Source organism: Antennarius striatus, chromosome 11 (genome assembly GCF_040054535.1).
Source record: "Antennarius striatus isolate MH-2024 chromosome 11, ASM4005453v1, whole genome shotgun sequence".
Classification (NCBI taxonomy): Eukaryota; Metazoa; Chordata; class Actinopteri; order Lophiiformes; family Antennariidae; genus Antennarius; species Antennarius striatus.
Genome location: NC_090786.1, coordinates 13,223,855 through 13,248,467, shown reverse-complemented (window position 1 = coordinate 13,248,467; position 24,613 = coordinate 13,223,855). Strand labels below are relative to the sequence as shown.

Sequence of the window (24,613 nt, the reverse complement as noted above, 5' to 3'; positions counted from 1 at the left end):
AAATAGCAGTAAACAGGGTGCAGGAATACAAGAGGATGCTTTAGACTTCTCATCAATACGGTGGTTTAATTGCTCAATCAAATAGTCTTGCAGTAAAAAGAGACTGCATACTCTCACAGTGTCACTGTGTTTTAGTTTCATTTTGTTTGTTTTTTCCAACACACTTAACCTTTTATGACTTTCCTCCAATCCTGCGGACAGTATTGGCCAAAGACAAATTCAGTTTAAGTAATGGATTTAATCAGACCTAAAGTAATTGGGTTGGTGTTTATCAGTGGAACCATGCCACTTCATTCAGTAGAGCTTTGCTGTGAGTAGCCTATCGTATTACAATTTGGGAACATTTAGAGGAGCAGATTGTCATAATAAAACGATGGATCCGGTGGAATAAAAACACAGTGGTTGAATTTCACAGCCTGCACTATGATGCAGATGCACTCCGATTGTTTTCTCTGACTCCTTTAGAAAACAGATAAATATATTGACAGCGTGTCTCATTTTGTCGTAACCTTGTGAATTGGACATGCAGTTAAATGTTCTTCAGACTTTTTAAACATTTGTACATTGCAGTTATTTCCTTCTTTTATGTGAGCTACTGATAGGAATCTTCATGGTGATATTTACTGTAATCTTCCAAAATCATCTACATTGCAGGTCAATTCTGATGGTGCTTCTTTAAGATGAAGTAAACCCACCCCAGCTTTAGCTTACTTCAGATATACAAAAGTAGTAACAAGAAAAAACCATATAATGAAGTGTACAAAATGGTCCACATTTTTATATACATTTTCTAATCAATGTTTATCAACAGCATGAAAATGTTCAAGACGAGAAAGCATGTTTTTGCATTTCTTAAAGCATCATTTGTCTGCCAAGTATCAGTGTACTGTATAGCTGCACAGTGTGCGTCAACAATCGAACAGCACATCATGATACAGTCGCTTTGGTGCCAGAAGCACAGTTACCTTAGAACTGCCCTCTGGCCAGAATAAAGCCTATTAGGAAATGGGAGGGGTGGCGAGAGCAGCAGTGAGACTAATTGACCAAGGTAATCTAATCAGAGTCAAGCACAAAGAATTGCATTTTTCTTTGAAAAGCTCTTCTTTTTTTAAACTAAGTTCTCTTGACAAGCAGTGTCATCAACCATCATAAGCCAACAACCTTGGCACAAAGAGTGATAAAACTGTTTTCATGACTGATGGAGGATATACAGACCTCCACTAAAACTGGCTGTTTTGTATAAGCAGTAGGATTCTGAAAAATGAAACTCCTCTAGAAAATCAATTTGAACAAAGACTGTGTGTGTTTTGTATGTACGTGAGTGACTGTATGTGTGTGTTACATCTTCAGGTGCGTCCTTGAAGTGTGTGCAGGATGAGCAGCACATTTGTAACATTAGCTGAGGTCCTGGAGGCCCGGGGAGGACCTCTGCTGGAGGAGGAGGTCTGGTCCCTGCTGCTGGGCACTGCAGAGTCTTTAGTGGACATCTCCTATAAGGGTGAAGCAATTTATAGAAATCATTGTCCCCAACGCTCATAAACACTCCATACCTTAACTCTGTTACCTCTCATTATATTATTGCAATTTGACATTTGGACTTGCTTTCCTTTGTTTCACTCATTTTAAATTGCACTGTAGTCCCACCAAAATGTTGTAATGAGGTTTTACTTTTTTCTTTTCTTTTTTTTTTCAGGACACAACAATATGTGTAATATCATAAGCCCCACCTCCTTACTGCTGTCAGCCACTGGCACCTTAGCATTTAAGAACTGTGGCCTATCAGACGAGGTATCCACCTTCACCGCTCCAGAGATGCTGCAGGGACGCGCCAGCTCAACCAAACCCGCCACAGAAAGGGTCAGTGCAGACTCACTCATGTGTGCTATCATGTATATAATGTCAGATTTAATGGATGCTTGTTTGGACAAAAAAGAATCTCATCTCTATTTATAATTCTTACAGTGAATTTAAACTCATGTGAATATAAAGTGTGTCTTCTTTTAGAGTGTAAATTCACAGGATGTCACGAGTGAAGGACGACCGACATGTAATCACGCCATCTAGTGGCTAAATGAGAACATCTCTTCTCTGAATTCTGCACCCAGGAATCTAAATTTAACATTGGGTAGAAACTACTTACAAAAAATCACAGCTTTTACTGAATATAAATCAAACATTAAACCTAGTGAGTTATTTTTGATCCTGGAGATTCAAATCTTTAAAAATCTTTTAAACTTTCCTGAAGTAACTCAAGTAATATACCAATTCCTTTTTCTCTCCTTGTTTCTTCTGCCATTCTCCAAATCTTCAGAAAATTTCATCATCTCATTGTATTTAATTTTAACCCATCCTCCAAAATTAAATGAAACTTAATAAATGAAACTGCTAAACCCAAATGTGCAACATCATAACTTTATCAAGGATACCAACCCATCAAAGCTATTTAAATCAATCTATTTGAACCCATAAGAATGTGTCTCTTTTCAATGTTAGACAATTGTTATTTCAGAAAATTATAGTAATAATACTTTTTTATTTTACCAAAGACTTGTTTGTCTTTAACTTGGGTTAAGATTTTTTTTAAAAAGTCCCACAATCTTTTGAATTCCTTTAACCAAATTACACACATTTAATTCATTTTCTGTGATTATAACCATATTGGTAGTTAATAATATTTTTGCTTTAGTTCACTGAACCTCTCTAGAAACATTAAGGAGACAAACAGAAAAGGAGACTGACCTCCAATTTTCAAAAAGTTTGCTTTACTGTGAAGCTTAAAGAAATACCTTAAATACCTTTAAAAAGTTTTAAAATATGCGTGTGCTTGGTAAAAGGTTTATATTTATAGTATTACTCTGCATTTGTCTTACAGTTTTAGTAATGATGTAAAAAAAAAAAAGACAAAAACATCAAAGTATTTTTAAAGTGAGCTTGCTTTTTACTGTACAGTCAGTTGATTTATACCACTATACGTCCATTTTGTTCTACAGATGCTGGTGTATTCACTGGGGATGACTCTCTACTGGTCAGTTGATTTCCACCTACCTCAAAATCAGGTAGGGAACCTTGACACCAAGATGTAATATTCAGTTCATTCCCATGCTTACCTTACCATAATGGTTCTCCTCTGTCATCCCTCTTAGCCAGTCCAGTTGAGTGACCATCTGAACAGTCTCCTCCTCAGTATGTGTGAGGACCTGGCTCATCGCAGGGTCAATCTTAACTCCATTCTGGAGGCCTGCGAATCTCAACATAAAGCCTCCAGCCTGCCTCCACCCGCCAAAGTCATCAGACATCTGGTGGAGGAGGTTTTTCACGAGACGGTTAGTTTAAACAGAGGGAGGCAGTGTTCTCCACTTCACTTCACTTTGTCTACAGACAATATATGTCTAAGAATTTAAAGAAAAACTTTGTAATCATCCATATTATGACATAAGATGAACCCAATGGGATTTCTTTTCCTCCAGATGGACCATGGCTCTCTACCAGACAGTAATGTTCCTTTGAGCGGCAGGAGCCAGATGATCAGAGAGAGGCTTCATGGTGAGAGTTTATGCTGCTATTGATAAGTATTTGATCAAGTGATTAGACAATTGAAGAACTCCTTGATGACTTAACTTAATCCCTACAAAAATATACTGTATATAATTTATAAATGCAATAAACATGTAATGCATTTTCTTGTTGCTCTCCAGGACTCACTAAAAACACTTTGGCAAATAAGAAAATGCCACAGCAACAAGTATTATGTTCTAACATAACTAACAGAATCATTTATGGAGCCTCATCTTAGAATTTTGAAGATTTAAGTCACCATAAATAAACCTGAATTGTGCTAATCTCATTAGAGTGCACTATTGATTAAATTCACTGTATTCAATTTGCCCTTTTACCCAGGATATTTCTATGTGCAGTCACTGCACTTTTGACTCACAATAGTGCACAGATCAACAGGATTAAAATCTTAACCTAAAGCAAGCCCAGGATTAGGTGCTCCAAGAGCCAATAATCAGATATAGGGAATTGTACCCTCTACTGGCCTCAGTTGTTCCAGACATGTCGGTGTTTCTGAGGAGCACCGAGACGGACAGGAATCTAACATTTGTCACCTTTCATTTCGTACTTTGTTGACAGGAAAGAGAGGGCTATTCTCAGACTTCAGTGACGGGAGTGTTGAGGGGAGAAGATACTCAACAGACTCGGACTCAAAGTCAGGTAAACATTCCAAAACAAAAACTAGAAGGAAGAGAAAGGAGAAATCATAATTGCTGTCAAAATAGTGATGCTTAAGAGAATCCACACTATAAATTGTCATCAGTAACTTCTTAAATGTCTTACAGCAATAAAATTCTCATTTTATGTCTGTTTCGAAGGGAGTTTACCTCACAGACCTTGGCGACAGAGACCACGGAGCTCTCCCACACCACTGTACCAATCGTCTTTAGATAGGTTTGTGCCATATAAATGCATACTTACATACCATATCCTGTTATATAGAAGATACTCTATCTGGGCATAGGCCTACCTGCCAACGCCTCTCCTTGTGCTCGCTCATTGTCTGTAGTGACTTTTAGGGGACGTGACATTGTCCCAGAGTATTACTTTTCCAAATCATGTGCGCAGCTAATGTTCAGTCTGTCCTTCCCCATCTTTCTCTCTCCCCTCAGACTCCCTCGTGGGGTTCGTCACAGGGACAGCAACTGCAGCTGGATTGGTAAGAGCCCCCAGCACGAAGTCTCTCCTAAGACATCAGGCAGATCTCACAGTCCCTCCATCACCTTCAGTGAGTCGTCACTTAGCCTGAGCCAGAGGAAAGCCAAGGTAAGATTGGGCTTTTAAAAAAAATGTTTCTTCAGTGACATAAATGCACCTGAAATATTTTTTGTATTGGAGCTCAAAGGCTGATGGACATGGTGCCGTATAGTTATACTGAAAATATTTGTCTTGACAGGCTCTGGGCCCTGAATTCATCAGAATGCCTGACGAGCAGCACGTTGTTCTCGAGCTTCCAGGTTCTATTGTGGTAAATTTACAATTTTTCCTCAGTTCCTGATCAAATTGTATGTGATCACTGTTCTTCACACTATTTGAACTTGTTTTTTTGTATCCCGTATGTCTGTTTGTACAACTGCAATGTGCAGTGTTTGTATATTTATCTACATGTATGTAAGCGTGTCCGTACATTTCTTTATGTCAGCGTGTGTCTGTTTGTTTGTGTCTGATCGCCGCAGTCCAAAAAGGGACGGTCCTGCTCATCTCACAGAGAAGTGACTGTGGTTCTGTTGAACGGACAGTACGTGGTGGTTCGCTGCGACATTAAGACCAAAGCCAGAGACGTGTTTGACATGGTGGTGGCTCATGCCAACCTGGTGGAGCACTTCTACTTCGGTCTTGCCTTCCTTGATGGTAAGAGGATGTTTCCATGAGGGTCGTAACCTATTGAGCTTGTGACGCTGTGACCTTCAATTGGCATGAGGTGTGGACTTGAAATAAAAATTTGAACTGTTGACAGTAACCGTTGCTTCCCTTCCACTCTGCAGATGATGAATATTTCTTTTTGGAGCATGAAACCAAAATCTCAAAAGTTGCTCCTGATGGTTGGAAAAAAGGACAGATATTGTCCTTTCTGGTGTTTCTTCGAGTCAAGTATTTTGTTGATGATATTGCCTTTATTTTGTGAGTAGTATACTAGTTTTTACTTAAATGTGGTGCATTTATGTGTAGAAATACATACTTCCACAAAAAACATGAACTTTTGGTTTAAAGTTGTTTCGTGTTTCCCCAGACACAGACTGACTCGTCACCAGTACTACTTACAGCTGCGGAGGGATATCTTGGAGGACAGGTTTTACTGTAATGAGGAGACGGGCTTGTTTCTGGCTGCTCTCGCTCTTCAGGCTGAGTTTAGTGATTACATGCCAGAGGTACAGACAACAAGAGGAAAACTGTTCATCAGATGACTTCAAATGGCGCCATTTTTCAGTGTATCTTGGACACATCATATTTGGCATTCTGTCTTTTTTTTTTTGTTTTTTAGTTGTACGGTAAGAATTACTACCAGCCAGAGCATTATGTGTCCAAGAGGATGCTAGAGAAGCTGGCCCTGCCCAATGTCAAGGAAGAGTTGCCACGACTACATGCAAGCCATGCCCAGATGCTTCCAGAGGAGGCAGAGACAGAATACCTGAAGGTATCCGTGCTACCGATGCTGCTACACTACGAGTACTACTGTATATGAAATACACGACTATTACTTTCATTGATGATACCTCTCCTGTCGTATTTTCTATCAATTGCATGCAAATGTGCGCAGTCACTTTAAAAATATGGGCCTTGCAGATTGCTCAGCAGTTACCCGAGTACGGGGTCATGTTCCACCGTGTTGGGAGAGAGAAAAGGCCGGTGGTGGGAGAGCTGGTTCTGGGAGTCTGTTCCAAAGGAATCATCGTGTACGAGATGAAGAACCACATCCGAACCGTCACCCGACGATTCCTCTGGAGGGAAACCGACTCTATATCCACTGGGGTGAAAAAGAAATGCCATTTTGCTGTCCAAGATGCTGATTTTTTTTTCTTAAATCTCAGCCTAAATTAATTTTTGTTTGATGTCTCTCTTTCAGCGACGTAAACTGATCATAGAGTGTGGCGGGCCCAGCGGGAAGAAGCACAGTTTTGTTACAGAGAGCTCAAAGATTGCACAATATCTCCTGAACCTCTGCTCAGCACAGCACAAGTTTCACAGCGAGATGACGTCACGTCAACTCAACCATATCGCCATCCCAGGTGGGGACGTTGAATTTTGATCATTCTTTTTGGCATATGTAATAAAAGACCATAAATCACAACAGTTTTATATGTTGGATCCTCCTGTTTATCCAGATGAAAACATGGATAAGTACATGTCTGCCTATCGTGGACATAACTTGAACCTGAAGCGGATGTCCTGCTCTGAGGGCATGTTGAACCACGTAGGTTTGACTCCTGGTCAACCCGACTCCCTCTCCAAGTCTTGCGATGACCTAACCGCCAAGCTGGAGGAGCGGCTGCATCAGCAGAGGCAAATGAGGAGGGAGATGAGCAGGGAGATGAATAAGGAGCCCTCGGAGATAGGAAGTTTCAGGGAAGTGAAAGAGCGACCATGTTGGAGGTACTGTGTGTGTTCTTTATGAAGAAAAATGTGTGTACCTGTATGTGAAGGAGATATACATTAGAATGAAATGAAATAATGTACACTGTGTTATAGCACTCCGGAGACCATCCCTAGAATGATGTCCAGCGTTTCACTGCAGAAGGAGGACTCTGATGCTTCGTCCTCCATCCGGGGTGAATATATAATACATGCAAATGGATGAAAAATAATAAATAATTGTAAAAAAAAAAAGATATTCAGGTTGGTTGAGATGAAAGATCCTCTGCACCCTACATTTATCCCAATTTATTGAGATCTTTTGTTCAAATTGTATGTTCAGATAACTGATAACTGTCAAATTCTAAATTATACATCAGCGTAAAAGTGCAAATGTAACCATTTTAACATTCTAGCTCTCAAAATATTGAAACAAATGTACAATGGTCTGTTTTCCATATATAAAACACATGCCTTGCAGTTGATACACCAACCAGGACCCCACCGGAAAGAGAGATCATCTGTGTGACCCTGAAGAAAGACCCAAAATTGGGCTTTGGTGAGTTCAGTAGACTTAATATAAATTAATGTACAAACTGGGATCAAAACCTGCACTTTTGTTTTTACTCCCTCTCTGTTCCTGCTTCAGGCTTTGTGATAGTGGGCGAGGACAATACGGGTAAACTTGACCTGGGGATCTTCATCGCTTCCATTGTGCCTGAAGGGCCTGCAGACAAAGACGGACGAATCAGACCTGGTACCAAACAGCAGCAATAGGATAAAACATAACCTGTAACGGGATATCGCTTTAGAACACTGACAACCTATAATATGGCTTTTTGATTGATTTGTTAATTTACGCAGGTGGACGTCTCATCTCCCTAAACAAAACCAGTTTGGAAGGAGTGACGTTCAGTGATGCTGCTGCCATTCTGCAGAGCAGCCCTGAAGAAGTGGAGCTCATTGTGTCCCAGCCCAAACGTAAGCACTGCTCAATTCTCTGCATGCAGAGAAGTTCATACAGTCATGCAAACATTCATTCATCACTGTCGTACTGTTACTATGAATAGCTGGAACACTTGATGCAACCTATATATGAGGTCCTTTATTCTACCTGGTTGTTTTCCCATCAGAATCTCTGAAGGAGAGCAGGAGTTCCTTAAGTCAGAGCACTCTAGGTTTGGCACTGGAGAGAGGTTTTGGCTCTCAAACCACACTGAGAGGTTTTGGCTCTCAAACCACACTGAGTGGCACAGAATACCGTCCTGCCATGGATGAACTTGAGGAGGCCATGAATCTGTCTAACATGGCGACCCCAAAACGGAACAAGCGGCTTCACATTCCGGTGGTTCGAATACATGATGCCCAGGTTAGAACCCATAATCAGCTGACATTGATGAGACAGAAGTGAGTTTGTTTTTATGTACAACATGAGGTCAAAACTGATAAAACCAGCCAACCAGGATACCTAAAACAATAACTGTTATCATCATTCCTCTGCATTATGTCGGTTTCCTTATTTTCTTCATTTATTCTCTCTGTTAATATAAAACCATTCATTCCATTTCTAAATTGATTTTTTGTCAGGAGGTGTGTTCCAGGTCATCATCTATCTTAAGTTTAAAGACAGGGGAGCGCTTTGTAGTGGAGCTGAAGAAAAGCAGCGGCAGTCTTGGCATCAGTGTTGCTGTGAGTTGGTTGTTTCCGTTTTATCATACAGCATTTACCAAATATACCTCCAGTCTCATTTGTCTGCACTGAAAGTCTTGGTAGTCTTTTGACTGTTAACATATTAAATCAAAACTTACTGTATCAACATATTAACATTGATGCTCAGTGTGACGTCAGCTCAGGCAAACAGGACTAAAAAGAAAAGGCTGATGGGTAATGAGATGTGATACGCAGTAACTTGGGTCACCCCACAGGCTGAATCAGTGTATGTTTCCAGGGTTATTTGTGGCTTCTGACTTCGATCAATTTCTTTTCTTTCAATCTCTCTCCGCCAAAAAGGGAGGAATAAACACAAAAATGAGATATGGAGGCATTTACATCAAGAGCCTAGTACCTGGAGGCGTTGCAGAGCAGGATGGACAGATTCAGATCGGTAAGCTTTTCATTTTTTCCTTTCAATCTGTGATCACGTTGCTGCCAAAAACTTTCTGAAAACTTTTTTTTTTATTTGGTGCCTCATGTTCGCTCATGACATACTCTACATGCACTCTTCCACTTCCTTTAGCAGACAGACAAACACTTCTCACTACATTTGTGTTGATAACACATAAATAACACATAAACCCCTTGGTTAACTTAAAGGTGAGGTCTTTACCAGAGAAGGGACGACTGAAGGGTTTGGATGAGGATCCATGATTTATGTTGTGACATGGTGAGGACAGTAACTGTAGCCTTTTAATGGGTTTTGGGGTTTAAATTAATGAAAAGGGACTGTTTGACCTTGGTTGAGGTGTGTGCTTCATTTAGTGCCCTTCTTGTTTAACATTTTGTCAGTTGTAATACACATAGACGTGCTACCGGCACCACTGTCCTGTGTCAGTGACGGCCTGGTTCATGCTTCAGTGAGCAGAAACAGCTTTTAGATTTGTTGACATGCCCGTCAACACACACACACACACACACACACACACACACACACACACACACACACACACACACACACACACACACACACACACACACACACACACACACACAAAATTAAACCATTAATGAATAGATGTTCCAAATGATGATGAGATTTGTTTTCGTGTATGTGACAGGCGACAGACTGCTGGAGGTTGATGGGTCTAACCTGATGGGTGTGACTCACCAGCATGCTATCGAGTGCCTAAAGAGGACTGGGGAGGTACACACACACACGCACATGCACGCACACACGCACACACACACACACGCACACACACACACACACACACACACACACGCACATGCACGCACACACGCACACACACACACACGCACACACACACACACACACACACACACAAACAAGAAGTAAAACAGCCAAATGAACAAAACACACAATGCACTGTTTTCAGCGTGTTTGCTGTCACTGGAGTTCAGGCTTCAGGTCTTGGATCCTTTAATTAAACTAGTGAGGGGGGCATAGACACCCCTCATAAAAGTAATTTCAGAATTACTCTTTTATCATTTGGTTGTAAGGACTTGGGCTCTGCGATGCCCTGGTGACATGTCCGGGATGTACCCTGCCTTTTGCCTATAGCCAACAGGGATAGGCTGCAACATAACATGTGACCTGTAAGGCGGAAAAAGCGGTTGAAGACGAGACGATTGCGGGCGTCTCGTCTTCAATAACATGGATGGATGATGGGATGTAAGGACTTGCTGGATCTTTAAGATCCATCGTCCTGATGTGTAATACTAATATAGATGAACTTTTTAATTCACTTTCTGCACCAAATGCGTAATACAGAAGTATGAATGATTGAACACAAACAGTGTGTATCTGTGCTCCTTAGGTGGTTAGCCTGCTATTGGAGAGGGAGCCCCCAGTAATACTGGAGCCCAGGCCTGACTCACCCTGCCCCCCTTTGGCCTTCAGTACATCACAATCACAGCCCCCTAGGACTGAAGTCTCCATGGAAACAACCTTGAGTGGTGGAAGCAAGGACTACAGCTTTGTGACTGATGGTGAGAGTGAGGGGAGAGAAGGGAAGCATGCATTTACAAAAAAGGCACACACACACACACACACACACACGCAAACACACACACACACAGCCCAGAGGTGACTATGAGTCATCTGACAGCTACATTGTGGTTGCTGTCAGAGTCATCTAGAGTTGACTCGTTCTGTCCCCCCTAGACTCTCGGCTCTGAAATGTGGGAGCAGCCTGTTTCTGTCTCTAAAGCTTTCCTTTCTTTACTTGATATGATTCATGGAAATGTGATGAAAAACATGTCTGCTTTTCCCAATTCTGTCTTTTGGAGATGAACGCCTCCCCCTCTCATTACAGACCATGTGTCAGATTAAAGATTACACAACACACACTGATGCTTCAAGATTGCCCTCCATCTCTCCTCTTTCCTAGAAAACACGCATGAGGTAGTGCTGAAGAAGAGTTTGTGTGGCCTTGGCTTCAGTGTCAACATCTCACAGCTTCGCTCAGGCTTAGACTGCGGCAGCGTGGTCCGCATCAAACGTCTGTTTCCGGGGCAGCCTGCATTGGAGAGCGGCCTCTTGAGAGAGGGAGATATTATTCTGTCGGTCAACAAAGAGCCTGTCAAGAACCTCTCCTATCAGGTAGGGTTTGAGGTATTTAAAGTAATTTTCATACATGCAAGTGGTTTCTCGGTGGTTGTTGTTTTGTTTTATAACATTAAAAGTGGGGATATGATGTGGTCACAATTTTTTACACTACAGACAACAAACATTGACCAAAGGACAATGTGAAAATATTACAGAGCGTTAGCAGCTCCAGCAGCCCTGCTCTTTCTTGAGATCCCAATCACGTCAGCAGTTCACTAATCCTTTAATCTCAGGCGGTGGAAATAGTCAGCTAGTTGTGTCATAGCATTTAATGTGTCATTTAATCTTTTGTGTGCTGTCGAAGATTCCCAGTGGCATTCGCACAAGTACATTTAGACGTATTACAGTCTGTCTTGTTCAAGCTGAACCCGTGACAACTGTCCTCTTTTCTCAGAGGGTTTTATTCCTGCTACGTGGAGCTCCATCTCTAGTCCATCTGCTGATCTGCCGGCCAGATCCTGGAGTACTCTATGATGTGGATGACAACACACTGGTGAGTGCATAGATCCACACAAAAGAAGCACAAGTTAGACCCACTAGCCCAGACAGACCAGTGTTCCTCCCGTCTGGCTCCTGTAGGGCTGTGAACTCTTCCGGGAGGTTCGATCTCGGTCTCTGGACATCCGACTAGGAGAGGACTACAGCAGGCTCCTGAAGACTGAACATGAATTCAAACTCCACGTTCAGAAGCAGCACCCCACCCAGGAGGAAGATCTGACCAAAGCAGCAGAGAAAAGCTCAGAACCTCCCGGAGCTCCAACAATCTGTCTGAGTGGGGAGCGTTTGGACAGCGAAGTTCAGGTCGCTCAGCCTCTCGCGTCTCCCCCTCGCTCGCCTCCGTCACCTACCTCGCCCACATCGCCTCCGTCACCTGTCTCGCCAGCCTCACCCGCTTCCCCAGCGTCACCTGTCACAGCTGCGTCACCCACTGTGGGCTCTCCACTGGCTCGACCAGAGTCACAGCCATCTGGGAAACCAAAGGAACAACAGGAAGTAGAAGCAAAGGAGAAGAACCAGGAAGAACACAAGGCCGGAGAGGATGTGGGGTCGACAAGCTCAACGGTGACTTTTACAGACGTCTGTCCCAAGACTTCTTTTGCATATGCCAGGTAATACATCTGATGCTGACTCACATCGACACGTTTTACACAGTAATACAACTGTCATGGTTCAATCATTCCTCACTTGCATGCAAATAAAAAACTTTGTGTTTACACATGTTACAGACTAAGGCCACAAATTATTGTAGCTATTTCTCCAACAATGGATTTGACATTCTCACAAATCAGTCCAGTCATAAGCTGTGTTTAGACTCTGTTTAGAGCTTGTTGTGTGCCGTTAAGTTAATTTTAAATAATTTAACTGCTTTATTATACAGAAATTATGCTTTTATGAATTTAAAATCATCTATAGATTGATCAGTTTAAATTAGCCTTTCAATAATTCATTTGAAAGTCAAATCTAAAGGTTGTAGAAATGGTTGTTTTCTGTCTTCAAATGTTAAACTACTGTTCACTTAAAAATGAAATTGCAGCTGTAAAAATAATATTTTCTAATTTCATTTTATCTGCATCTCAGCCAAGATGAAAATACTGAGGTTGTCTTTGGGAGTGACCAGGAAGGATAGGATCAGGAATGAGTACATCAGAGGGACAGCACATGTTAGAGGTTGTGGAGATAAAGTCAGAGAGGCCAGACTGAGATGGTTTGGACATGTCCAGAGGAGAGATAGTGAATATATTGGTAGAAGGACGCTGAGTTTTGAACTGCCAGGCAGGAGGCCTAGAGGAAGACTAAAAAGGAGGATTATGGATGTAGTGAAAGAGGACATGAAGGTAGTTGGTGTGAGAGAAGAGGATGCAGAAGACAGGGTTAGATGGAGGAAATTGATTCGCTGTGGCGACCCCTGAAGGGAAAAGCCGAAAGGAGAAGAAGAAGACATTTAATAAATCATTTACAAAGATTTCTTTTGTTTCACTGCAGTGGAGTCAGAGAAGAGGCAGATGGAAGTGTCACCTATTGCCTGATGGGAAATGGACTGACTATCATGGCAGATGAAGAATACTTGACCATCAGCTCCACCCTAGAACCTCCTCAGAGCATCCCCTCCAGTGTGGCCACTTCCACTCCAGCCATCAGCCCCACAGGAGTCCACACTCAAACCTGCAGCTCCTCCTCTAGTTTCCCTTCTCAGAATCCAGGCCCCGGCCCTCACATCCCCCCCACCACCATCACACCCCTCAGCCTCTCATGTGACACCCCAACCACGTGTCCCCTTTCTCACCCAGCTCAGCCACTCACAACTCAGCCACCAAAGGCCAAGCACCACCCCATCCAGCAGGGACTTCTTCTGAGCCACTATAATGTCCTTTCCAAGAACATTAGGCCTATGGTGCCTCCACCCCAGCCCCCCGCACCCCCACTGAACCCCATCACAGCCCAGGTCATGTCCTCTGTAACTCCCTGTGCCACCCCACCAGTAGCGACGCTACCACCATCAGTGCTGCCACCACCATCCAAAATCAGCCTTCAGCTGAGACAGGAGGCAGAGAGGAAAGAAAGGGAATACAAAGATGATGACGAAGAAGTGGATGAGGAGGAGGAGGAGAGCCGAAGAAAGGCAAGTTTTTTAACAGATGGACAGAGAAATAGATAGATATAGTTATGAAGTTTTTCCTAAACTTACAAGTATTATTGTTAGTAAGTGCTTTAAGTTTAAGTCTAAACAACATGTGACAAAACCTAAAAAAGTGAAATGATCATTGTTCACCCTTCAGGGATTGGTAAAAGAGTTTGAGCTGACAGTTGTCCTGACTAAGTCCAGGAGTGGGAGCTTCGGGTTCACCATCACTCGAAGTAAACTGGATAACTGCTACTACATACAGGAAATACTGGACAACCCAGCCAAGGCAGATGGGCGCCTCAGGGCAGGGGACCGGCTCATCACAGTACGAACAATCAGACACGTGCACACAAACGTTTCCACATTTCTGCAAATAAAACACAAAATCTTGTATCAAATTTTCATGTACAATGTACTGACGAAGCTGACTGTGAACTATTCCCTGTCTGCCACTTGTTTCCAGGTGAACGGGCACGATGTTACTGACGTGGCGGACGATATGGCCATGACCATTCTCAGATCATCTCCGAGAAGACTCAGTATGACGCTGGGGAGGGCAGTGACCAACCTGGTGGCCCCACCTTCATGTGACAGTCTGCCTGATGTAGTTCTCCACAAGACACCTTCAGGGCAGCTCGGTGGGACACCGTTTACTAGGACACAATGTGGAGACACGGACACATCGTCAGTGTCCTTTCATTGTAATCCTCCATGTATGCTTCTCCCCAGGTATTAAGCTGACGGGGGGCATCGGCAGCAAATGGCAAGGCATCTACTGTCTGCAGGTGGTGCCAGGCTCCCCAGCAAGTGAGGAGGGCAGCGTCCAACCCAGTGACAAGATCATTTATATCTGTGGCAAGTGTACGCTCGGAATGACGCTGGAGGACGCAGTCAAAGCCTGTGAGATTGCTCCTCGTAAAGTTAAACTTAAAATCCTGAGGTAAGTCCTCAGGTTTCAGAGATATGGGTGCTGACGCGTGTTTGGCTTTGTGTCGTGGAATGACTCCAGTTTTTGTGTTTGACACAGAGAAGACCAGCCGGTGACCCCCAGGGCCAAATGGAATGGTAAGGACCCCTGAAGGAATGTGACGCTTCCTTCTTTCTCTGCATCACCCAAGGACACACAAAAAGTAGAATTCAGTTGTCATGTGCGTTATAGGCTACACATGGGTTGCATAGAAACCATCGTGTGTGTGCTCAACTAGATAACTAACGATAACTAAAGTTCATTCTCATGCAGATATTTCCCATTTCTGGTTTCACCCTCTCTCTTTTAATGTATCCCTAAATGTTTTCCCTTTGTAGGTCTGTTTGACTGGAAGAAGGACAGGAAGTTCTTTGCTCGTTTTGAAGAGCCCACCGCTGCAGATAAGGATTCCCCGACTGAAGACGGTGAGTTTTCTCTTCCTCATTTATTCCTCTGGCTTATCTCCTCCAAGCATTAGCATGTGATTAAATAATTTCCTTACACGGACAATAAAGTATGTTTCTTTCTTTCTTCTTTCTTTTTGTGTCGGCAACATAACTGCTTCCCCTTTCGCCAATTTGCTTGTTGCTCTTTTGCCCGCATGAAGCCGGATCTCGGTAACAGAATATAGTTCTTTGCAGCCATGTCTGTGTCTGAATGCTGACAGACACATCCTGGAATCGCGCAGCGAGATTAATAATTAGCAAGCCTCTGGCCCCCCACTGGTGTATCAGACGCTGTAGCTATCACACACACACACACACACACACACACACACAAAGGGACAATGCCATACAGCCAGGGGTCTAAGGGGCAGGTAGCTCAGTTGCCCAGTGACGGTGCAGGTGGTGGTAAGGGACAGTGGAGAGGGTCAGCCTGAAAAGACCGGCATTGTCCACCTGTCATAGAAGAAGCTATCCATCAACACTTCTCTTTCAAAATGGCTAAAGAGGAGGGAGGTCGGTGTGCATTGTTGTGTTTTTGCTTTGTTTTGTCTTTTTTTTTCTTCGTGTCTGTTCCAGAAATTTCGTTGGCAGAAAGTGTTTACATGGACAAAAATTTGTTGAAAAGACATGAAAATATTTGATGGTTGGCTTTCACAATATTTATTTAACACATCATTTTGGATACAAAAACTGAAATAGTGTTTTGTTTTCCTTTTTTCAGTTGAAGCTGTGTGTACGACAGCTAGAAATTTCAGATGTCTCTCTGTCACCCAAGAGCAAGATGTAAGTTTCTGGATATGTTAATGATGCTTCCAAGGCGTTTGCATCTCCTGGAAGCTCTAGGCATCCTTTTTTGATCACTGAAATTATTTGAAATGTCTGCACACTGTAACATGAGTCTGCTGCTTCTCTGCTGGAGGTCACAGCCTGCAATGTGTCTGTCTGGCTTTCTTTAAGCCTAATTCATAAAGACAACACAACATCAACTCTGAAGAATATTTAGGGCTCTTTGTCAAAATGCTGGATGGCAAATTGTTGTTTTTCTCCTCATCTTTCAAGAGTTGTGTGATGCAAGTGGAGTTCACAAAGCCTGAAGGAGGAGGCCTGGGCTTTGCGTTGGTTGGAGGAACCAATGGCAGTATGCTTAGGGTGAAGGAAATCTGCTCTGGTGGAGTGGCTGAGCAGGATGGTCGGCTTCGAGTGGGAGACATTTTATTAGAGGTAATAAAACCATATCATATTTGTTCATTGTTTTATTATGGCCACCATGAGGGAAGCTTTGATATTTACTGTGAGTATTGTAGGTGAACGGTGTGATTGTGTCTGGGCTGAGCCACAATAAGGTGGTGGACATCCTGCGTAAAGCCGAGGGCACCGTGCAGCTCACCATCTGCAGGGATATCCTGACCTATTCCGAGTCACCGACACCACCCAACATGTCCGCTCAAAGTGAAGCTGTTTTAGCCGAGCAGCCGGCCCCAGTGTCCAGCCCTGATGCTGGTTCCTCCCCTGATGTCCTGCTGGATAAGAAAGCTGCTTGTCTGCCTGGTACAATGTCTTTACAACAATCTTTCCTTTCGTTCTGGATTTTTTTTAGAATAATGAGAGAAAGAGCTTTTGAGTGATATAAAAAAAAGAGAGGAACTGAGACTTGAGAACTATTTAATTGCCCTGATACTAGCCTCATCTCCCTGCTTTAATATTTAACATACAAAATTATTATCATGTTATCAAATATTTCATCATAGTTATATCTCTCTTTCAGAGGTAACATCACCCCCTGTGGATAATGAAGCTGGTGTGTTCCTTACTTCACCGCCACCTCCACCACACCGACGACTGACTGTTGTCACAGATGAGACAGATGTTATGCAGGTAACACATAAACATTAACTAAACTTAATAACAGTGGTGTTAACATTTAATCCTGCTTATCTTTACTAGATACTAACTACTTTTGCTAACACCTTGCCCTGTCTGTTACCTCCTCCGGCTGCAGGAGAGCTGTAACAGCACCCCTTCTCATCAAACTTGCTGCCCATCCCTGAATGTCACTGACATGTTGCATGGAGCTTCTGACAGGTAGTTCATTCATGTATTCTCTTATTACATACGCGACAACTTCATAATATAAAAATAAGGGAATTATTCCATTGATGACCCTTAGGACATCCCAAAATTCCTCCTACATTTAGACAAGGATACATGCAGTGAATCACAAAATCCCACTAAGTACCTGCTTTGATATGTCTGTGTCAAGTAGTACGTTGTGTATTCTCTGCTTCGTCCTCTTTTCCAATTCCTTTGTGTCAACTGAAGTTCCCCTACCAAACACAAGGTGGCAGCAGAGAGTAGTAAATCGACAACAACCTGGGATAAATTCTGTCAAATGCCAAAAAGGCAACCAATCCTGTGACAGTTAGGATGCATTTAGTATTCTCTTTGGCCTCAGAAAAGAATAGCAGCAGTATTAAGATATTGTAGCCTCTTGTCTATACTGCATTTTAGGTGGAAAAGTCGCAGGGAAAGGAAGCTCAGCCTTGCATGATTTCATCCCATCTACCCGAAGAGTAAAAATGGTCTGGTCTCACCCCTGCCCCCTGACTTCCCCAGGAAACAAATTGTGACCAAACTTTTGGACCAGTCCTGCAAAGACATCCAAAAAACCCAGTCAGATGGTTGGAGTAGTGCAGAGGAAGATGATGATGTATTTAATGGTTCTGAGCAGGCGATGACATCCCCCCAAACAGGTATCTTTTTCTCTATTTTCATCCTTTTGTGGAAAAAACAAATAAAAAAAAAAGTAGTAGTGAGTCAAACAAGCAACATTGGTTCTTCTCCGTTCTTCCTTTGTTTCCCCAGGCCCACCCATAGTATCAGAGGAGGAACTAGCCGCTTTAGCTCTTATTTGTCCGGCTGGGACAAGCCAGTATTCAGGCTCCAGAGTCAAAGCCCTCATCCAAATTCTGCAGCATCAACTGGACCAACAGGAACTGGTCAAAGAGTTCATGGTGTGTATGTGTTGTGTGTTGTAATAGTCACAATGTCAATACTGATGAAAGACGACACCAAGTACATAAACACCTTCTCTGTCGTTGTTGTTGTCTTATTGTTTCATCCAGGCTCTGGAGCACCTGAAGCCCTCTGACAACTGTCTGGTGGGAAAAGCCCCTGAGAACAGAGATAAGAACCGCTACAGAGACATCCTGCCATGTAAGCCTGTTCACTTCTACTTTTGTCAGGGAGGGTCTTAACTTTTGTTTTTCTCTATTTGTTCAAACCCCTACGCTTCCCTATTGGGTTTTTTTTACTAGTAAGTAAAGTCTGTAAAAGGTGTAAACTCACAGACTTGGCATTTATAGGACGGCCTGTTTGTTAGTGGTTTTTTCAGAAGCAGCACATTTTTTGCCTCACTGAAAGGAGTAGGAATACTTGTTTACAACCTATTTTTTAAGTAATAGCTCTTCAACAATTACTTACCTACCATTTCCTGTATCAATATCAATGTCCCTGTTGTCAAATCTATAATTTTTTTGGAGTCAGGAGAGTGTGCAATGAGAAAGATGTCATTCATTATCAACCATGAAGCTATGTGGGATGTATATTTTTAAGTATGTAATTATAAAATAACTATCAAATTCTCGGCAAATTAAAATCAGAGTTAAATGAAGAAAACTAAATGCCTCTTTTTGCAATATATCCTCCATTCGTCTGGAGTTATGAATATTTTTGTTCTTACCTTAAACAATGTGTTTCCATGGAAACCTCATCAAAGGAAGTTTGCATTAATTTTAAAATGTCAAACGACACTGTTATGAAATATAGATAAAACATGTGTGAAATGTGGTGCTGATGTTTGCATTCCCCCATCATTTCATTCTGGTGGGAAAAAATGCAGAAGAGGACGAAGTATGTTAACTAGTATAAAAGATGAAGGGGTGGTGAAAAGGATGGTGACCACCACACCTCACTGAATGCTGACATTCCAAAAGCTGTTTGTGCAAAAGTTCTAGAGATTAAAGTGCATCTTACTTCCCAATGTAATCCATTTATCAGGGTTTTTTTTTGTAGAAAGCCTGATTTCCAACCTGCGGCTCTTTTGGCACTAACCAAGGGTGGGGAGTGTAATTTTGTCCATCCTCCCTCTTCAGACCTCATAGAAATTTACTTGGGTTTATTTATAGTACATTTAGTTATTAGCAAAGTACCAAGGTAAGCAGCGCTGACAAAACTAAATGAAAATATTCATCCAACATCAGAAATACATAGTAATTTTCCATTGTTCTGTTTGTAGGAGGAGTTTAATGTATTTATCTAATGAAGGGGTGTCAAACTCATTTTTACTGAGGGCCACATCAGCATAATGGCTGTCCTCAAAGAGCCAGAGTAATTAATAAATGCAACTAAATGTAACTCAATGTAATGTAAAATAAATGTAAAATAAATATAACTCCTTAGCGTTAAATAAGTCTGAATGTATTACTTATTTAGTTACAAACATTACAGTTGCACAGAAAAAACATGTTTGCTTGTTGCTCTGTTATAACATAAATCCTTTTAATTTGTCAGGTTATCAATCAAGAATCAAACTATCCAAGAGAATAAAGAAAAATAACATCAAAACCAAGTTAGGACATTTGTCAAAACGTTTTTGTCAAAGTCAAAATGGGTTTAATTAGTGCATTATGGGAAATGTAGTTTTTGGTCAAAGCACACTTTTGACCTATTTAATTTTAGATAATTCTGACCTTTTATGTTCTCTCGGGCCACTTAAAATGATGTGTGGGGCCACATTTGGCCCCCGCGCCTTGCATTTAGCACACGTGATCTAATGTATGAAACTTGCTGTTTCTTTCTCTCTGTAGATGACAAAACCCGTGTTGCAATTGGAGATAACCAGGACTACATCAATGCCAGTAACATCCACATGCATGTTGGTGATGAGGAGCTATTTTACATTTCCTGTCAGGGTCCTCTGCCTTCCACAGTGCCGGCCTTCTGGCAAATGATCTGGGAAAGCAAATCTGACGTCATTGCCATGATGACGCAGGAAGTAGAGCGAGGAAGGATCAAATGTCACAAGTACTGGCCAGAGAGGCTGGGTGTGCCTCTGGACACCGGCAGGTACCAGCTTCACCTGGAGAACCAACAGAACCTGGAGTATTTCCACATCAAGGTGATCCGTATGGTGGAGACAGAGGTAAGAGTTTTGTGAGGAACAAATGTTGTTGCTGTTAATGTTATGGTTTTAATCAAATGTTCAAAATTCCGTAACAATTCATACAAGTCATAAATTTATATCTTAAACTATTATTACAGACTGGTGAGACTCAGTTTGTCCGTCATCTCAAGTTCACACACTGGCCTGACCATGGTGTGCCACACAGCTCTGAGCACCTGGTTCGCTTCATTCGCTACCTGAGAGCGGTGCACCAAAGGGGGCCGCTCACCGTGCACTGCAGTGCCGGCATCGGACGCACAGGAGTCCTCATCTGCACTGATATTATTCTCAGCCTCATTGAGAATGATTTGCCTGTGAGTTGAATTGATTTCATAGCCCCATTAATGATTCAACTAAGCTTTTTTAATTTGGAGTAATGCTAATAGTCAATGTTGAGATAGCGATGGCAGTTACCTTGTCCACCACTGAAAAAAATATCAATTTTTGATGAAATTCAATGCATTAATTCGTCACAACCAAATGATGAATACCGCCATGTTTGGTGACCATGTGATCCCCTGAAATGTCACTGCTTGGATGACTGGTGAAACTTCTAGGTAGCTACAGGATGCATAATGATGAAATATGGTTCACAAATTGAAGATTGAATTTTTTTTCAATATGAATTTTCATTTAGCACCACCATCAAGTCACCATTTATTCTCCTTTGTTTACTGTTTTTGTGTCTAATTCCAATTAGCGTATTGCTAATATACTGAATAACATGATGAATGAGATACACTCGGATTCTGTTTTGAATTTTCAGATCTATATATTAAATGCTTGTGCTACACTTTAATTCAACCCATAGGGCTGCTAGCACGGCTATGTCCACAATCACCTCACAGCAAGAAGGCTCCTGGTTTGAAACCAGATCTGAAGCTTCTCTGTGTTGAGTTTAAATATTCTCTGTGTGTCTGCTCGGGTGCACTGGCTTCCTCACACAGTCTAAAAAAAACATCCAATGTAACTGAATTGTGATGAACTGGCGCCGGTCCAGATTATATGTAGTTCACATACTGCAGCTGCGCCTAACAAACTCCTGTCTCTGTCCACAGATTAATGTGAGCGACATCGTAAAAGAGATGAGACTTCAACGGCATGGGATGATTCAAACCAAGGTCAGTTCCAACTGAGGGGTTAAAGTTCAAAGTTCAAGCTTTTAAAAAGTAAAGACATTTCCCAAAAGCTAGAGGTGTGCTTTGTCTCTCTGGTTTCAGGAACAGTATCTCTTCTGCTACAAGGTCTGGTTGGAGGTTTTACAGGGCATTTTACAGCTTCACGGCAACCAATGGCAACCAGAAAGTCCCAAAGACCACAAAGTAGTTTGAATGTTTTTACTTGCAACTGACTGATCTGTAACCGTGTGCAGTCATTCTATCACAGCGTTTGCTGGTGGTATATTTTTCTTTATCTGTAGGTAGTTAAGTTAGCTCCATCATGACAATTGTTCTATTCCGTTTTGGTACTTCAGGTTAAAGTCTGTTGTTTAGTTACAACAACTGCAACCCTTATCTTCATATTTCTGGATGTGCTCTTAGTGTTGTGATTTGCTATTGATTTATTTTAGATCACTGATGGTGTTTTGCCTTTTCGGATTTAGCAACTTGCCTTCTGTTTGTGTTTTTTTAAATTAAATTATCTGAATGTATGTCATTCATATTGTTCATTCTGAAATAGATTTACTTTTTAAATCACAGTAAATTAAATTTACCATTTATTTTTTCCACATCTTTCATCCATGAGTAATAGAGTGTGGGTGTGTAACCTTAATTAAGCATTGTGTTATCAATTTATTAAGTGCATTTATACCCTTGGTAGGAGTCTATTAGATAAAGAAAACTATTGATTTTTCAGTTCACTGGAGGAAATGAAAAGAATCAAGTGCCTTGGAATGACTCACACAGTTTGCGCCACATTGACCCCAAGCCACTTGTCACAAGCAGTCAGGGATGAAGACCAAGAAACTGATTTGAGAGCACCGGCAGTGTTTAGATTGAATGTGCAGATTAGTCTGAAGAGGATGTTTGGGTGGTTGTAGAATGATTACATATCATCTTTTACTTCGTTAAATTGTAAATTGCACAATACCTGATTTTATTTCTGTTTGTCTATTCACTTGTGCATCTAGTTTATCTTGAAAAAAAAGACACTGAATTATATAGAAAGTCTGCTTCACATAATAACAACTTGCACATGTTAATACAGATAAAGAATGACTGATTGTTAAAAATCCTTGGGTGAATCAATAAATGGTCAATTCACTATTTGGACAAATTATAATTTATTTTGTAAAATGTACAAAGCAGTTAAATTCCATTTAAATAATGAGCTGTTATTTGGTATGTGACAACATCCTTTATCTGTATTCCACCGCTATTTTAATACAAACTCAACCAAAATGCAAAAAAATATATAACCAGGTTTACAATCTTTCAATTTTGCCACCTTAAATGCAACAAGACTGCAGAGATGATTTATAGCTGCTGTTTAATTCTCAACCTTTGGATGTAGCTGCTTGTAAGCTTTCTTCCTTTAGCTGCTATCACATACACACACACAAAGACACACATGCACACATACATGCACGCACACACACACCAGCTCTCTTCCTGCATGCAGACTCTTAGAGTACAGAAGTCTGAGCCTGGAGTTTGACTGAATGACTTGAACATGATCAAAATATGGAATGTAATAAAATAATCATTTCTGCTAGAAGACAGATCAGAATGTCGACATCTTACTAACAACATCTCCCAAACAGTTTGGAGCGTGTTGGTAAGACATGCAGTACTGTACCTTTGCCATGTGGATGTCTCTGCAGAGCCATCAGTCTCTGTACCATGTATGCAAAATCATTTCCAGCAATGGGTACCTCTGTTATGTAAATGTTCACGTTCTCTTTGAGACCCTGTCGATATGTGTTGTCCTTCAGATCTTTGAAAAGGATTGTTCTTAAAAAACAAACACAAAGCACATTTTTCATTCACCTTGTACAGTTAAGTGAGTGCTTGTGCATAAGCATTGTGTATTAATGTTAAATTTCACAACTGCTTAATTATGCTAAATGAATATCTTGTCACTGTACAACCACGATGTATCCAATAATGATGTAATACCTCTCTTTAATTAAAGACTATTCTAAAACTTCTTGTATATTTTCGAACACATTTTTATCCCCTTGACTCTGAATGCACCATAACTCAAATCTTACAGAAGGACAAGAGCATTGGAGCGGGTTTTCCCTGACAGCACACAGAACAGAGAGCCCGAGGCGGCCCTAAATCTAATGCCACTGAGCCCCCTCTCCACTTTTACTGCAGGGTATACTCCCTCTCGGGTTTTACTGCAGGGTAAATAAGCTGGTCTCACAGGGGTCTTTGTGACAGCATGGAAACCCCTGGAAGTACACTGCACGCTCCGCTCACATGTAAACCTGATGCTGGTGGAAACCACAGGGCAGATTTAGTCCATCACCTTCTCTCTCTTTCTACCCCCAGAGCCCAAGAGCACTATCTCAAAAACCACCCCACCCACACTTAAATACACTTTCTCCTTGCTCTCCAACTCAGAGCTTGTTATTGCTGTTAGTTATGACAGGAGTGACTGCATCTCAGTTATTCAAGGCTTTTCCACTTATGGTTGTATCACTTCAATAAACAGTTGTCCTTTGAATATCTAAACTACAACTAAGAGAAGAATTATTGAGTGGTTATATTGAAAAGTATGATGGGGGGGTAAATGAAAATCTTTTGAGCCCTACATGCTGCTGATAACCCATGTCTGACCTTTCATGGTGGAATAGCCAACAGTGGGTACACAGATTCTCTGATATTATGGCCGTCGGCAGGATATAGACAGAAGGAAAGAAAGCTGGTGTTAAAGTAATTAACAGAAGGCCACTCAGTCAGAGAATGTGATTTAAAGGCCTGAGAAACTTGTAGAA

The 24,613-nt window shown here is 41.7% G+C and overlaps 1 protein-coding gene across 1 annotated transcript; it reads left to right on the top strand.

The window, feature by feature from the left end:
• Positions 1-1,374: 1,374 nt before the first annotated feature.
• ptpn20 (protein tyrosine phosphatase non-receptor type 20) lies at positions 1,375-23,783 on the top strand. The gene is made up of 47 exons (XM_068327158.1): positions 1,375-1,498; positions 1,694-1,857; positions 2,991-3,056; positions 3,144-3,323; positions 3,468-3,543; positions 4,135-4,215; positions 4,374-4,449; positions 4,668-4,821; positions 4,952-5,023; positions 5,232-5,406; positions 5,541-5,676; positions 5,786-5,924; positions 6,038-6,190; positions 6,340-6,525; positions 6,620-6,782; positions 6,879-7,146; positions 7,243-7,322; positions 7,607-7,684; positions 7,775-7,882; positions 7,990-8,148; positions 8,226-8,494; positions 8,713-8,814; positions 9,136-9,229; positions 9,900-9,985; positions 10,620-10,791; positions 11,193-11,404; positions 11,805-11,903; positions 11,990-12,519; positions 13,394-14,030; positions 14,188-14,358; positions 14,497-14,671; positions 14,763-14,973; positions 15,061-15,098; positions 15,339-15,425; positions 16,168-16,229; positions 16,506-16,667; positions 16,751-16,994; positions 17,212-17,321; positions 17,446-17,528; positions 18,060-18,196; positions 18,309-18,457; positions 18,569-18,659; positions 20,312-20,646; positions 20,766-20,981; positions 21,726-21,788; positions 21,888-21,989; positions 22,525-23,783. Exons 1-47 carry the CDS (start codon positions 1,375-1,377, stop codon positions 22,621-22,623), a joined length of 7,374 nt encoding a protein of 2,457 aa, XP_068183259.1. The 3' UTR covers positions 22,624-23,783.
• The last annotated feature ends 830 nt before the right edge of the window (positions 23,784-24,613 follow it).

Coding starts and splice junctions, on each gene's coding strand:
- ptpn20 (XM_068327158.1), top strand. CDS start 1,375: ATGAGCAGCACATTTGTAACATTAGCTGAGGTCCTGGAGGCCCGGGGA. Junction 6,783..6,878: donor CAACCATATCGCCATCCCAG/GTGGGGACGTTG, acceptor CTGTTTATCCAG/ATGAAAACATGGATAAGTAC. Junction 8,149..8,225: donor CATGCAGAGAAGTTCATACA/GTCATGCAAACA, acceptor CCTATATATGAG/GTCCTTTATTCTACCTGGTT.